The sequence below is a fragment of the Coffea eugenioides genome, chromosome 5 (assembly GCF_003713205.1).
Source record: "Coffea eugenioides isolate CCC68of chromosome 5, Ceug_1.0, whole genome shotgun sequence".
NCBI classification, from domain to species: domain Eukaryota; kingdom Viridiplantae; phylum Streptophyta; class Magnoliopsida; order Gentianales; family Rubiaceae; genus Coffea; species Coffea eugenioides.
Window position 1 is genome coordinate 51461904 of NC_040039.1, and position 13400 is coordinate 51475303.

At 37.9% G+C, this 13400-nt stretch overlaps 2 protein-coding genes across 2 annotated transcripts; one reads left to right on the plus strand and one right to left on the minus strand.

Annotated features, from left to right (window-relative positions):
- Nucleotides 1-265: 265 nt before the first annotated feature.
- LOC113769929 (probable calcium-binding protein CML21) lies at nt 266-4992 on the minus strand. Its single transcript, XM_027314251.1, has 5 exons — nt 4627-4992; nt 2642-2872; nt 2010-2212; nt 1423-1597; nt 266-892 (listed from the first exon to the last, which is right to left on the minus strand). The coding sequence occupies exons 2-5, from the start codon at nt 2835-2837 to the stop codon at nt 771-773; spliced, it is 696 nt and encodes a 231-aa protein (XP_027170052.1). The 5' UTR covers nt 2838-2872; nt 4627-4992; the 3' UTR covers nt 266-770.
- Nucleotides 4993-7923: 2931 nt separating this feature from the next.
- LOC113769930 (ubiquitin-conjugating enzyme E2-17 kDa) lies at nt 7924-11744 on the plus strand. Its single transcript, XM_027314252.1, has 5 exons — nt 7924-8031; nt 9155-9266; nt 10469-10596; nt 11112-11216; nt 11374-11744. Exons 2-5 carry the CDS (start codon nt 9197-9199, stop codon nt 11515-11517), a joined length of 447 nt encoding a protein of 148 aa, XP_027170053.1. The 5' UTR covers nt 7924-8031; nt 9155-9196; the 3' UTR covers nt 11518-11744.
- The last annotated feature ends 1656 nt before the right edge of the window (nt 11745-13400 follow it).

Below are 13400 nucleotides of genomic sequence, written 5' to 3' on the forward strand. Positions count from 1 at the left end.
TAAGTCCAACTTGAGGTTTATATGGGGTATGTCAATGTTGTTGGTCATATTAGGGCAATCAGTACAGCAGTCAATGTTACAGCACTCATAAGCAGAATAGCGTTTGGAACGAGGTTTCACAAAATAGACGCTAGTACAGCTCTACGAATGCTTCGCTGATAGTAGCTTTCTATAGCATTTTATGCTTTATGCATACAATTTAGAAAACGAGAGATGAGCAGAAATAAGAGCCATAACATTGAAAAAGAAAGATGGAGACACAGAGTGATAAAATCTATTTATGGTATGCTTTATGCTTTACAATGGTGGAGAGATACAAGTGTCGACTTCCATGTGGCACACTTCAAGAACACATCATCTGTGACAAAAAAAGGGTCTACAAACACTTCATAGAAGTTTGAATGCTAAAGATTCTCGTAGTAAGCATGATTTTAGCTAAAGAAGTTTAGCTAATAAACAACTTCAGGAGGCAGTGGATGCAGCAACTCGACAGAGAGCTCAAAATAGTGGACCTCCAACAATTCAACGCAGAGCTCAAAATTAGGCATAGTGGATCTCCATTTACAGTCACAGAGTATATACAATAGGAATTTGGAGTGGTGAGATTTGATAACCATGATCAGTTCAGCGTTCAAATTTACTAACTTATTACTGGAAAAGCTAAAGCCTATTGCAGTCGAGATCACATTGTTCACAAAGTATTTACTCCGAAGTCTTCCTCAATATGCCTAGAGATAGAAATAAGATACTTCAAAATACTATAATCATCCCTACTCCTCGGCGCCTTCATCATCATCATCATCATCGTTATCCTCTATTCCAACCCACCGAGTAAAAGCAAAAAGGAATTCCTTGAAATTGACCATTCCATTCTTATCCCAGTCCATCTCTTCTGCAAGAACAGAACAAATTGCTGTCAGAGGCTTCGGCAAATAAACGAGTGTACCATACCAATAGTATGAAATCACGTTCTCCATGCTCCAAACACCAAGCTACCAGTCAGCCCAAACGACCACAAAAAATGTACCAAGTGAATGCAGCAGAAAGTTTCATACTTTGTCTGGAATAATAACTATAAGCAAATAAGAAAAAGAAATGATTCCGGATGCATTTACAAGTCAGTTTGATAACTATAAGGACTCAGGAAACTGACACCAATTTCCTAAATTGGACGCCAGGATGTGAATCCAGCAATAAATCCACAACAATACTGACTCTCTTTGCACATAAGAAACTTAAGTGGGCCAAGTGGCCTTTGTAAGGTATTTAGCAATCACTTACACTAAAGAAATAAGTGGCTTACAGCACAGATAACCACAAATTCATCAAAAGAAACTCAAGAAGCATCATCCTGGCCGAGCTGTATGCATTCACTAAGCATTTCGTGTTTGAGCAAGAGAGTGAGAGGTGGGAGGAACTCACCAAATCTTTTCATGGCAATACGCCCAGATGACCTCTCTCCTGAGGTGGTTTCATTTATTGCTTCAACCATCTCATTCTTGCTGACCTGACCATCTTTGTTCTTGTCCAGAAATACAAAAGCATCAACCAACGTTTCAAATGTAGCCTCAAGATTTGGCAGTCCAATTCGTGATTTCTTCTACTGTCAAGGAAAAAATTCCCAAGAAAGGGAGGTGGGAAGGAGGGTGGAAGGGAAGGACAGGAAGAGAATCTCCATGCACGCTTTACTTCCTCATGCATGTTAAAGGCACTAATGCAGCATATAAATCCAACAATACACTCTAGGAATAAGCAGCTATAGCATTGCAATAATGAGAAAAATCAAAGGTTATAATGTTTTAATGAAGAGAAGTGCATGATAAAGAAGAACGCAAAGACAAACAGATCACTACTCTTCTTTGGTGAAAACAGATTAGAGATGATACATGCGCTAAAATGTTGTAGCCCTTTATTAATCACAAAAACTTGTCTGCAATGACAAATCCAATTACTTAGGATGAAGCCAAGTTAAGAGGGAATCTAAGAACAGAAAATGACATTCTGGATACAGCATGCTCAGCAGCAGGGTCATTCTTCAGAAGATAGACAAGGCAAAGAAGAACAATAAATTCATTGAACTTCATTCCCATATCATCATTAATATCACATGCTTCAAAGAGATCATTGATTTCCTCGTCTGAAAAACTAATCTCCAGTTTTCTGAAACACTGTTTTAGTTCTTGTGGATCTATGGCACCATTTCCATCCATGTCTACAAATAGGTATGCAAATAAATTAGTACAAATTAGTCTAGCGAGAACCTTGTTTCTTGATGTAATTGGTAAGGGAACAGTGAGTAGGCAAAGAAAAATATGAGGACATGTGTATAATAATCAACGACCAAAACAAATTGCAAAGAACTGATGGCATTCATAAATGAAGAAATGAAAACAGAAAAGCATTCTATGTTTATCCATCACAGGACAGGGAACATCAATGATCAAAAGATGATACTTATCAGATTACATTTGCTAGCAGCTGATTTTTTCTTCAAACTTTGGAATGACATAAACTGCCAACAAAATTCTATTTCCACAATTAGACATGTAGTTTGAGGCTATGAATACATCAAATGTTGAGTTCAAAAGGCCGAATTTTAAATGCAGTCTGAGAAAAACAATGCATGGATTTTGGTACATACCAAATTCCTGAAATATAGCTTTACATTTTCTGAGATTCTCATCAATTTTGGGGAATTTCAAGATTATGCTGTTGAAAGATTTAGCAGAGCTGCCTTCACTTTCTCTCCTCTGCATTGCCCCAACGATTTTGGCCTCAAGCTTTGTCTCAGGTAAATAAGCCTTCGGAGATTCACCCTTTTGCAGTACACCTCCCATTTTGAATTACCGTGAAAAACTCTGGCACATCCAAACTGACAGAGCAGAACAATGTTAATTAGAGCATCCTTGTGTAGTTTTGAAGAGGAAAAGTAACAATTTTGTGAAGCTGCACACAAATAACTCCATCTTATACACGAGCAAACATACCATTACACAAATCATGGAATGTGAGAAGACTTGGACACCAACATATCCCGAATACAGAAAGGTGGTCACTTTTGTTTTATATTCTTAAGTTCAGCCACTAAATAAATTAATTGCCACTTCATCAACTTCTAATGGACAAATAAACAAAAGGCATGATTTTTATATTGCCAATAAGATAATCATCGCACTTTTTCCTTTTTACTTCAAACTGAACCTGTTGGTACTGTAGTTAAACTCTAAGCTGTTAAAGGGAACTGAGTAGCTTTCACCCTTTGATAACGATCAGTAGCTTGCACATCTACTCCAACTAGCTTGCACATCTACTCCAACTATATTTTTTACAATATCAAGGGGAACATATTTGCCTGCTTGAGGAAAAGCAAGAAAAGATACATACATTGGCATTCAAGATTTCAAATGGTGGTCCCTGAGATGGTTACAGAGGTGCAAAGATTTCTAGGGCAAAAACAAAACACATCTAGTAAGTATGCTGCATTAGCTGATAAGCAAAATAAGCTTCTCCCAAAAGAGCATTTATCTTTCGCAACTACGTTGTTAGATTAAATTTTTATTTCTAATAGAACAAGCATCATCTAATTATAGTTCTAGCTTGATAGATGTGCCATTTGAAAGCATGAAGGGAAGTTGTCTGTCACTACTGAAAACAGTACTTAACATCATAGGACAGTAGTAATAGCAATTCCAGAACCATATCACCATTGCAATCTGGCAATTTGACAACTTGTCAATGTATGACGACCCATATGTCTGTTGAGAAAGGATGTACTCATGCAGTCTAACGTTAACCTTAACAATATTACCATCCCCACATGCTACAGTAAGGATATTTTCAATTGAAATTTTTTCTGATTTTAAATTGGGATCAAACACAGGAACAAGAAATTTCTAAACCCATTTGAAAACCTTAAATGTTAAAGGACTTCAACAACACACATCCGCAACTATCGATGTCTAATCTATAATGGCCTGGTAACTTTGGTCTGAAATAACATGAAGATCGAACCGGTACAAATTGACACAAGGACAGTAAAACACAGGCCCGTGTTTATTCAACACTATCTGAAACAATTATCCTTGCATCATCCTGGACAGCCGAAAAAAATTTAAAGCAAAGCCTAATCGTTCTTGGAGAATGAGGATACTCCCGTACTTTCTCATGAAGTTGACGACAATCAATAAGATAATAAAAAAATCATGCAGGAACAAGTATATGATAACGAAAGGCAGTATCTGAAACATTGTCATTTACAGGCTCTTTGCCGAGATCCAAGGATTGATAACTAGAAATCTCAACCATATTCAAATATCTGTTGCCCATGCCAGACAGTCTCTAAATAATCTTGGTAACGAGGATAGGAGAGTTAGATGGAAAATAGACGGGAGACCAAATAAATAAAGATCCCAACTTTCACTTCCTTTCTCCTCTGATTTGTCAGCACCCAAAAATGGGAAAATCAAACAATAACAGAAAAAGACAAAAAAAAAAAAAAACTTTGCAACTAGAGTCTAAAAAAAATGCAATTCTACAACACTACAAAAAACAAACCAATCATTTCTTCAACAGAATCTATAAAAATGAAACAAAGAAAGAGATGCTCCAAAAATATAAGATACTAACCTTAGTTTTAGAGCTGCGAGGAGACGAAATATGGAACAAAACAGAATCACTGCACTCTTTTCCCCGCTGAAAATTCACAAGATCAAAAACCATAAAAAAGGAAAAAAGGACGAATCTCACTCTTGCTTCTCTGAACTGTATCTTATAGGGGGCAAGATGTGATGTACGACGATTGTGCTCCAGATCACAAAACAGAGTGACCCAGGAAAAACAAAAAACAATCAAAAAATATCGAAGTAGTAGATATGAAATAGTACTAGCATAAATGTGCGCGAGGACGTGAACGTGTGTGGTTGTCCTGATGGACTTGGTGGAGGAGATGGTGGCTGAGATACGAGACACGTGATGGGTAAATTCAGTCCTGGAACATTTGGATTTGTTGGGTATATTAATTAGCTGAGTTTCTGCTGGTGAGACTATTTAACTCCAGGATTCGTGCTGAACCCACCACGTATCGTCTCGCTTTCTCTGTCCAACCCAATCTTCTAAAGTATTTCTTTCTACGCCCCAAATTTTCTACGCCCCAAAGTATTTCTTAAAGCTGTGTTTGAATTGCAATTTTTCAAAGAAATATATTTCTTCATCACCTTTTTACATTATATATATATATATAATATCAAATCGTTACAATAATTTTTCTATAAAAAAACTAAAAAAATGTAATCCAAACAGAACCCAAAAAATGGCCGCTTCCCTTATTCTCTCTGATGATGAATGTTAATAAAACAAGAAATCCACATCTTTAACAAACGTTGGACATATTTTTGTTAATGATCACTATCACCACTTGACTCCCTCTCCCTTTATTTGCCTTTTTGGTTTGAAAAATTTTAGATTTACTTTGGTTACTAAAACACCATGCATTTGGTACTACAACTCGCTTATAAGATTATTATGCATAGTTGGTCGATACAATTCTTATACCAAAAGCAAAATTTTCAGATATACAACCTCGAGTAATCTAACCTCGTTGACTGAACAGACTTGTCTTGACATTCACAGCTTAACTCTGATGTGTTGATTTTGTTACTTCAGTGTTAGTATTACTATCACAAAAATGGCCACTTATTACCTAGCATATATGGTTGCCCTTTACCTTTGGCTATCATATAAATTGATAAGAAGTAAATATAAACTATTTTTGTTGAATGCATGACAATTAATTTAAATTTAAATTTAAAGTAAAAAATTTACATATATGTCATATATTCAATTATGATAATGCATACACCATCAGTGAATTTAATATTAACTCTTAATGTATTCTTATTTGGTTAACAAAATCTAATTGCACTAACCGTTACTAAATAATGTCCTTATTACAATTCATCGGTATCAAGTTTGTCAATGCTCATCCCCTCTTATAAACTTGTTTGGTAATGACCAATTGGTACATTGAGTAAAATTAAATGTTGTTTTGTGTACCGGGATTTTTGTCATTTCATTGACCCCGTTGGTCATATATTAGCAGATGTTTGGCATAGGGGTATATCTGTTATTTGGTCAAACTTTGAGGTTAAATTGATAGTTTAGCTAAACTTTAGGGGAGGTCAATATAATTAGCCCATATTTTTTATGTATATTTTTATAATTCCCTTGGCATTTGATGGCAGCAGCATTCCGCCGGTGATCGCGATAAATTGGATTTTCAAGTCTTGCGTCTCATGATTGACCGCCCATTTGCTAATGCTCATAGTTGGCGTGGGCCAACAGGCGTGGCCTGGGAAAAATTGCATAGCTTAATATCAGCCCAGTAACTTATGGGCTGTTGTTTACAAAACAAGACGGCATATCGTCCACTTGAATACTTATTCACTTTCTTTTCATCTTTTGTGTTAATTTGGTCTTTGTTTGAATTGTCTTTATTACTTTTCGATTTCATGTGCGTCACATTCTAAAAAAGTAATAAAGTAATTTTTTTCAGAAATTATTTAGAAAATACAATTTAAACGGGCTTTTCACAGTTTCTGTAAAGTACTTGGATTCTGTTGATATAAATATCATTTGGGAATAATATGCAAATGCTTTAAGAAAATATTTGATTAATAAATTGGCGTAATTTTCAAGCTATGAATTAGCATGGTGTGCCTAAGCAGGCACATTGGAAGACGGTTTCCATTGGATAATTTCACCATCAAAAGTAATGATATGAGGAAATGGTCCTCCTTTTTTTTTTTTTTTTTTCCTTTTAAATATTGCCGGAACTTATTTGCTGTCAACCGAATAAAAGGAATAAAGAATCGTGGACCACTTTAATGTAATCAGACCTAAGCCTCCTTTTTCTTTTTTCATTTTTTTTCCGCTTGTTTGAAAAGTGAGGCCTAGGAGTTAAATATATACCCTCGCTTTATAAAAATAAAGGTGGTTTAAGCTTTCAATATCTTAAATTGCCAAAAAAAATAATAATAATAAAACCAGCAAAATTGTCATACTTTATAAATTATAAATCATTTTTTTTTGGTTGCCTGCCACGGTATCCAGGGTTTTGTCCTGACTAATCCGTTGATCGACCCGGGTCGCACACCTAGCTGTGGTACGTGAGTCTCCCAACAAGGGTAGCTGCATACACCAGGTTTCGAACCCGAAACCTGCTTAAGCGGAACCAAGCTGCTTACCACTTGACCCAATTCCGATTGGTTATAATTATAAATCATAGTAACATGTTCAGACCAATTACTATCTTTCTGACATTTTCTTACGAAAGTAAGAAATTTGTTAGACAAACCTAAGTCCCGAGAATACCTTCAAAAGCCGGCAACTTTTGAAGGCTCTCAGGAGACTTATCTACCCAAACCCCAACCCCCCAGTACCGATGTGGGATAGAAACCCTGACAAGGGCCAAGCCCCGTGGGCAGCCGCTACTAAACCCTAAAGAGGGCCCACAAACCCAACCCAGACAACCCCAGCAAGGTTTCTTTCTGACATTTTCTTACGAAAGCAAGAAATTTGTTAGACAAATCTAAGTCCGGAGACTTTCTGAAATTTCTGACACCAATTACTAGACATGTCAAATAATTAATTCGATCGATCAACGTAAAATTTCTGAGTCATGTGAGGCAATTTATTTGGCATCCCTCAAAGACAAAAGAAAAAAAGAAAAAAGTGAACGTGAGTAGGAAACCGGATGGGAAGTGGAAGGAAGGTCAAGGTCCATGTAAAGCACCGCCAGCAGCAGCAGGAAGGAGCAACGGAACCCAACACACACGCGGCATGGATTGAGCCCCATATAAATACCACCAGGCCCCAGCCCCCCTACAACTTTTCTGCCGCGTCTGCTTATTTATACTCAGTTTCGAGGGCTTATTTTTCTCCAATAAATTTTCTTATCTTTATTTTCTATTTCCCGCACGGGTCTGGGGTTCGTCCTTCCCCTCCCCCTCTCTCTCCTCTCTCGAATCGAATAAGGTTCGTAACCGATGCCAATTTCAAACCCTAGCCTTACTCCTCCATTTTCCCCAAAATTTCGGTGCAATTTTTTTATGTTTTTATGCATGCGAATTTTACATGTGTCGCCTTTAGGGCCGCCGCCGCCGGTTTCCGGAAGGCTTCGTTTTTTTTCCCTTTGGGGAGAGGGGGGCGTGCGCGTGTGTGTATCTTCTAGCAATTGAGTTAATCCGAGGCTGGATCAGAACTGGGGGAAGAAGGAGGGTTGATCGGTTGAACTGCGGTTTTAAATTGTTAATGATTTCCTTCTTTTGGGTTGGGGGTTGGGGACCGTGGGTAGGGACTGGAAGAAGGCCGTAGCACAGTACTGTAGCAGAGTTCTTTTTTTTTCCCCCTTCCTTCCCTTGGGTATGTGGTTTGGTGGGGATTTGATACTGTGGAAGGAAGAGAATAACTGAACATATCGTGTCTCTCAATAAGTTTATCTTGTTTAATTGATTTGGCTTTTTTGTCCCTTTATTAATTTATTTTTTGCGCGATCTATGTTTTAAATTCCTTATACTCGTCTTTTTTTTAATAGCTCCCTGTATGCGTTTTATTCATGCATCATTTCGACACTTTGAATGGCTTGAGCATGCATAGATGTAATTGCTTTTCTATTTTATGTATCGATCGATCCTTTTTATGTACGTCTGTCTGAACCAAAAGGATAACAAAAATGTTATGCTGCATGTACTGGTTGATTTTATTTATAAGGTACTTTGGTACTTTCCTCGTGGTTAATTTTTTTAAGTGCTGCTAACTTGCTTGCTTATTTCTGTCTTCGCAGTTGGATGTTAAAATTCTATAGAGAGTACAGTTACCTATGCTGATGGATGTTTTTGGGTGTTTAACTAAGCATGTGGTTTTTTGTGTTCTCTATGATGAAAGCTCTTGAGATGAGTTTAAGCTTTTACGTACATATCTTTTTCAGTTATGTTGGTCGTTGGCCCTTTTTAATTAGGTGGTGTTTAATTAAAGGGGAACAGTGGCTATTTCCTGTTTTCTTGGATTTCTTGAGTCTCTTTTCTTGTAGTGAAAATAATTTGATGCCTTTTTTGAAATTTAAAGAACTGGAGAATTAATTTTTGAATATATGGTGTAGCCAATATTTTTTTGCCTGCAATTGTGAACTTCAAAGTCTGCAATGGCCTCCAAGAGGATCCAGAAGGAACTTAAGGATTTGCAGAAGGACCCTCCTGCTTCTTGCAGTGCTGGTATGATTAACTTTGCTTGAATTATTATTCTTATCTTTTATCAACAAACAGATGGGCGGCCACTTAGGTTTTGTTATGAAATCTGGTAGCTCCTTTTCATGTACATACTGTTATACATGTTCAAATAGTGGGCTGGTCATGTAATCTGTAATGCCCCAGTTTGAAGTCTAAAGAGGGCCCAGATATGTGAATTCGCAAATCAAGTTAATTTGCATGGCAGATTTCTTAAGTCTCATCTATGACATTATTGTTTGGATTTGAGCCTCCTTTGCATGGTTTATCTATCCATTTGTTGGGGCCTTAGTGCCTTGACATATTGGAGAGGCTTGTAGAGGGTAATATCCTTATGCTGAATAGATGCAGAATAGGAAGTACACGAGAGCACTATGTATAAGTTTAACACATCAACATTCTGTGGAGCCAATGATACTGAAAATGTTTAAATTTTCATTTTTAGTGTAAGTCTGAATTTACTTGCTTTTTGGTAGCCGTGATTCTCCTCTGTTTGCAATTTTTGGCTTCCGTTGTTTAACTTGGTGTTTGTGTCTATGGGAATCCCTGCTTCTGGTGCTCTGGTAGACACCATTAATTCGTGATAAGTAGAAAATACTGCTTCTGGTGCTCTGGTAGACACCATTAATTTGTGATAAGTAGAGAAAACTATTTGCTTAGTCATGTGTTCAGAGTAGATGGCAACTTAGAGGGTTGTCAGCTTTTTTGTTCTTTCTTTCGTTTAATTTTATATTACCAGAATCATATTTGAGAGTTTGCAGTGAAGATGTGTTTATATTATATAATAGTGAATTTTTCTTTTAGCTGCTGCTTCTTCCCATGTCTGGAGCAATCTAAAAAATATAAGAATTGTTTCTTTGGTGTTGTGATATTCTTTGTTGAGTTAAAGATGCCATAATGTTAGGTATAGAGAGTGATCACTTAACTTCATGGAATTTTTTTGTTGTTAGTTTTTGTCTATATCGTCTTCTCCTTGTTTGTATGTTATTTCGCCTTCAGATGGAATACATAGGTTTCTTCATATTCCTTTGTTAGGGTTTTCTTTTTCCTTTGTTGAGCGTGATTATATTATCTAATCAGATGATTATTTTTGTTTTGAGTATCAGGAAGTTGGTAATTGAACTGCTAAAGACTCTTTGTCCTCTTTTATCACTTAGTATGCTGAAATTATTGTTGGATAATTGCTGCAGGACCTGTTGGTGAGGATATGTTTCACTGGCAAGCTACCATAATGGGCCCGTCTGAAAGCCCTTTTTCGGGTGGTGTTTTTCTTGTGTCTATTCATTTCCCTCCAGATTATCCTTTCAAGCCCCCTAAGGTAAGTGTCAATGTTTTGGCCATTTACATTCTTGTGTTAATGTTTTGGCCATTTCTTCTTGAATTGGAAGAGAGAACTCTAAAATTGAAAACAGGTGCATCGAAACTTGATCAGACTGGGTTGATGAGCTTAGGGTTACTTTGGTTATTTTTTTTTTTTTGAAAAACTGTGGGTTCCTTCATCATCGATTACATGGGTGGTTTCTGTCTATGTTCTGTTCCAATTAGACTAGTTGTGAAGTATGGGCTAGCTTTGGTTGTCCAAAAGCATTTAGTTTATGTAATAGCAGCTGTGGTAGTAATAAAGTTGGGAATCATTGCTTGTCTTCAAATTGTTTTGGTCAAGCAGCTGTCCTTTTCTGTGTTGGTAGTGGGTTGTTAAGACAATGGAAATGTAGTCTTTGTTGGAACAGGTTTGTCTACCGTGAAATCTTTTTTTAAGAATGGCTTCCAGACTAAGCATATCACTGGCTGGTGCAAGATTTCTCAAGCTTCCTTCTTGTTTTTGTTATTCAGGTCTCCTTCAAAACCAAAGTTTTCCACCCAAACATAAACAGCAATGGTAGCATTTGTCTTGATATCCTCAAAGAGCAGTGGAGTCCTGCACTTACTATATCTAAGGTAATGGCTGAAGATGTCTTGGTTTTTTAGATTTGCCTGCATGACCTGGTGGTTGCAAAACAGGTCTTTGCGTTGGGTTTGTGTTGGATAATTAAATTGATATCTGTTACTTGTGGTCTTTAGGACAAGCCGTAAATTTGATTTGGGATTTTTGCAGGTACTGCTGTCTATTTGCTCCTTGCTGACTGATCCAAATCCAGATGATCCTCTCGTACCTGAGATCGCTCACATGTACAAGACTGATAGAGCGAAATATGAGACCACTGCTCGGTCCTGGACCCAGAAATATGCCATGGGTTGAATGCATATTGAGGATGCAACATTTTATGCTAGTAGTAAATAAATAGGAAAAGAAAAAAATCCCCAGAACTTTTGGGCTTTCTGTTTGTTTGTTCTCAAGGGATTTGAAGTATTGTCTTGATTTGAACGTGTTTCTTCTATTATAGAGGTTTTATCGAATGTCAGAATATAATTTACTATATTTTATGTTAATTAATTCATATGTCCTGGGTGGGGCATGCGACGGCATTTTATTCTACTGGGGGCTTGGTCTACGGCCCAGGGGAGCACGTAATTCAGGTTTATAGACATGAATGGGGTGCAATTGCTCGGCACATTCAGCTATCTACTGATCTCTATCCAAGGGAGAAGGGTAATTTGCCCAATTCCATCTTATCCTAGATTGGTTTGGTGGTTTGATCACCCTGCTACCCACTCCGCATAAGGTAAACGTGAATCCAGGCAATTTTGTGCATTTTTTCCACCCGCAATTGGACGCGTCTTCAATGCTACAAAGGGAAACGCGCATTCAACTATTTGAGTAACATGACGGGAGTGCGGGCATGGAAAGCCTTGACGCCTCTCATTCGCGTTACCGATTTCTTCATCCTCGCTGAGTGGTCCGGGATCCACGCTGGGTTAGGCGTAACTGCTACTCAATGTTGGTTAGAAGTTGGTCGGAAAAGCTACTATCTGCTGGTTTTGGGGGTTGAAGGTTGGGTTGGGTGAAAGCCTGTCCAACCTATTATATTTTCGGAAGTGCAACGGAATCGTCATGTAGAGTGGGTTGATTAGGATGTGACGCAGGCCAAAACAATTCTCGGCACGTGAAACAAAAAATGGATAGAAGGTGGGGAAAGAAGGCCCAAATTGCGGAGTCTCTGATTCACGGTCATTCTGTCTGTTAAGCAGTGCTGGTGTGGTTGGCAAGTTTGTTGGTGTTGACAGCAGAGAAGAGAATGAGGTACACAGGATGGTGGTCCTTGGCTTCCCTGCAAATTAGCATACATCGAATAGCGCCAACACATTAGCTAGCAAGGCGGAAGGTACATTAGCTAGCAAGGCGGAAGGTTGGGAGGACAGAAAGAACGTCTTGAACCGTCCCTTTTGGTGCAACTATCAATTAACATGGCAACAAAGGATCCCCTGCTGTTACATTTGGTTTATCTGCTTGTCCTTGTCCTTTAGTCTAAATATTAATATTACAACTGGTTGGGTCTCTTTTTTTTTTTTTTGGTGTTTTGATATTTTTCCAGAACACTTGTTCATACTTCATATGCCTAAGCATCTTCATCCCTTTTATGCGTACATTCTGGGGATAAAAATCAGAATTATGCCGTCCAAAATTTATTCAGTGATACGGTGGTGTAGTTTGGTCTTGGCTCATTAGAATTTTCGACTTAAAACTTCTCTAGTCCAACATCTGATCTGACAGTGGTTGAGTTTATAAACCACTTCATTTAGCCAAATGCATATTAAGAGAGGTTAAAAACTAAACTAGAGGTGTATCTCGTCTTCTCAGGCCTCCGTGAATTGAAATGACAAACAAAAAAAGATGTGTAGTCAGTCGAGGCTCTAGAGCGTAGGGTGTAGTAGTAGGGGGTATTTCCTCGAGCACATCACCTCTCACTCTCCAATTTTTACCGTCCCCTCGGGGTTTCATCCATCCATTTTCACTGTCCCCTCCGCGTAAAACCCGAAATGCCTGTGCTGGCTGATGCCTGATGCAGCATTTAATGTCCCAATAATTGTGTAACTATTAACAAATTACTACCTGGAAATTCCATTGAATGCGACCTTTGAGATTCAGCTAAACAAGATTTACATATGCCCCACAGCACAAAGATCTCTGTTTTTCGTCCTGTCCCTTCTTCATTTAAGAAACCCACCTTTCCTGCCCCTTAG

Excerpts from the sequence above, each read along its gene's own strand:
- LOC113769929 (XM_027314251.1), bottom strand. The coding sequence starts at position 2,837 with ATGGGAGGTGTACTGCAAAAGGGTGAATCTCCGAAGGCTTATTTACCT. Across the intron at positions 1,598-2,009 it reads ACCCTGCTGCTGAGCATGCT|AAATCACGAATTGGACTGCC; the intron begins GTATCCAGAATG and ends TGACAGTAGAAG. Across the intron at positions 893-1,422 it reads TATTGCCATGAAAAGATTTG|AAGAGATGGACTGGGATAAG; the intron begins GTGAGTTCCTCC and ends CTGTTCTTGCAG.
- LOC113769930 (XM_027314252.1), top strand. The coding sequence starts at position 9,197 with ATGGCCTCCAAGAGGATCCAGAAGGAACTTAAGGATTTGCAGAAGGAC. Across the intron at positions 9,267-10,468 it reads TCCTGCTTCTTGCAGTGCTG|GACCTGTTGGTGAGGATATG; the intron begins GTATGATTAACT and ends TAATTGCTGCAG. Across the intron at positions 11,217-11,373 it reads CTGCACTTACTATATCTAAG|GTACTGCTGTCTATTTGCTC; the intron begins GTAATGGCTGAA and ends GGATTTTTGCAG.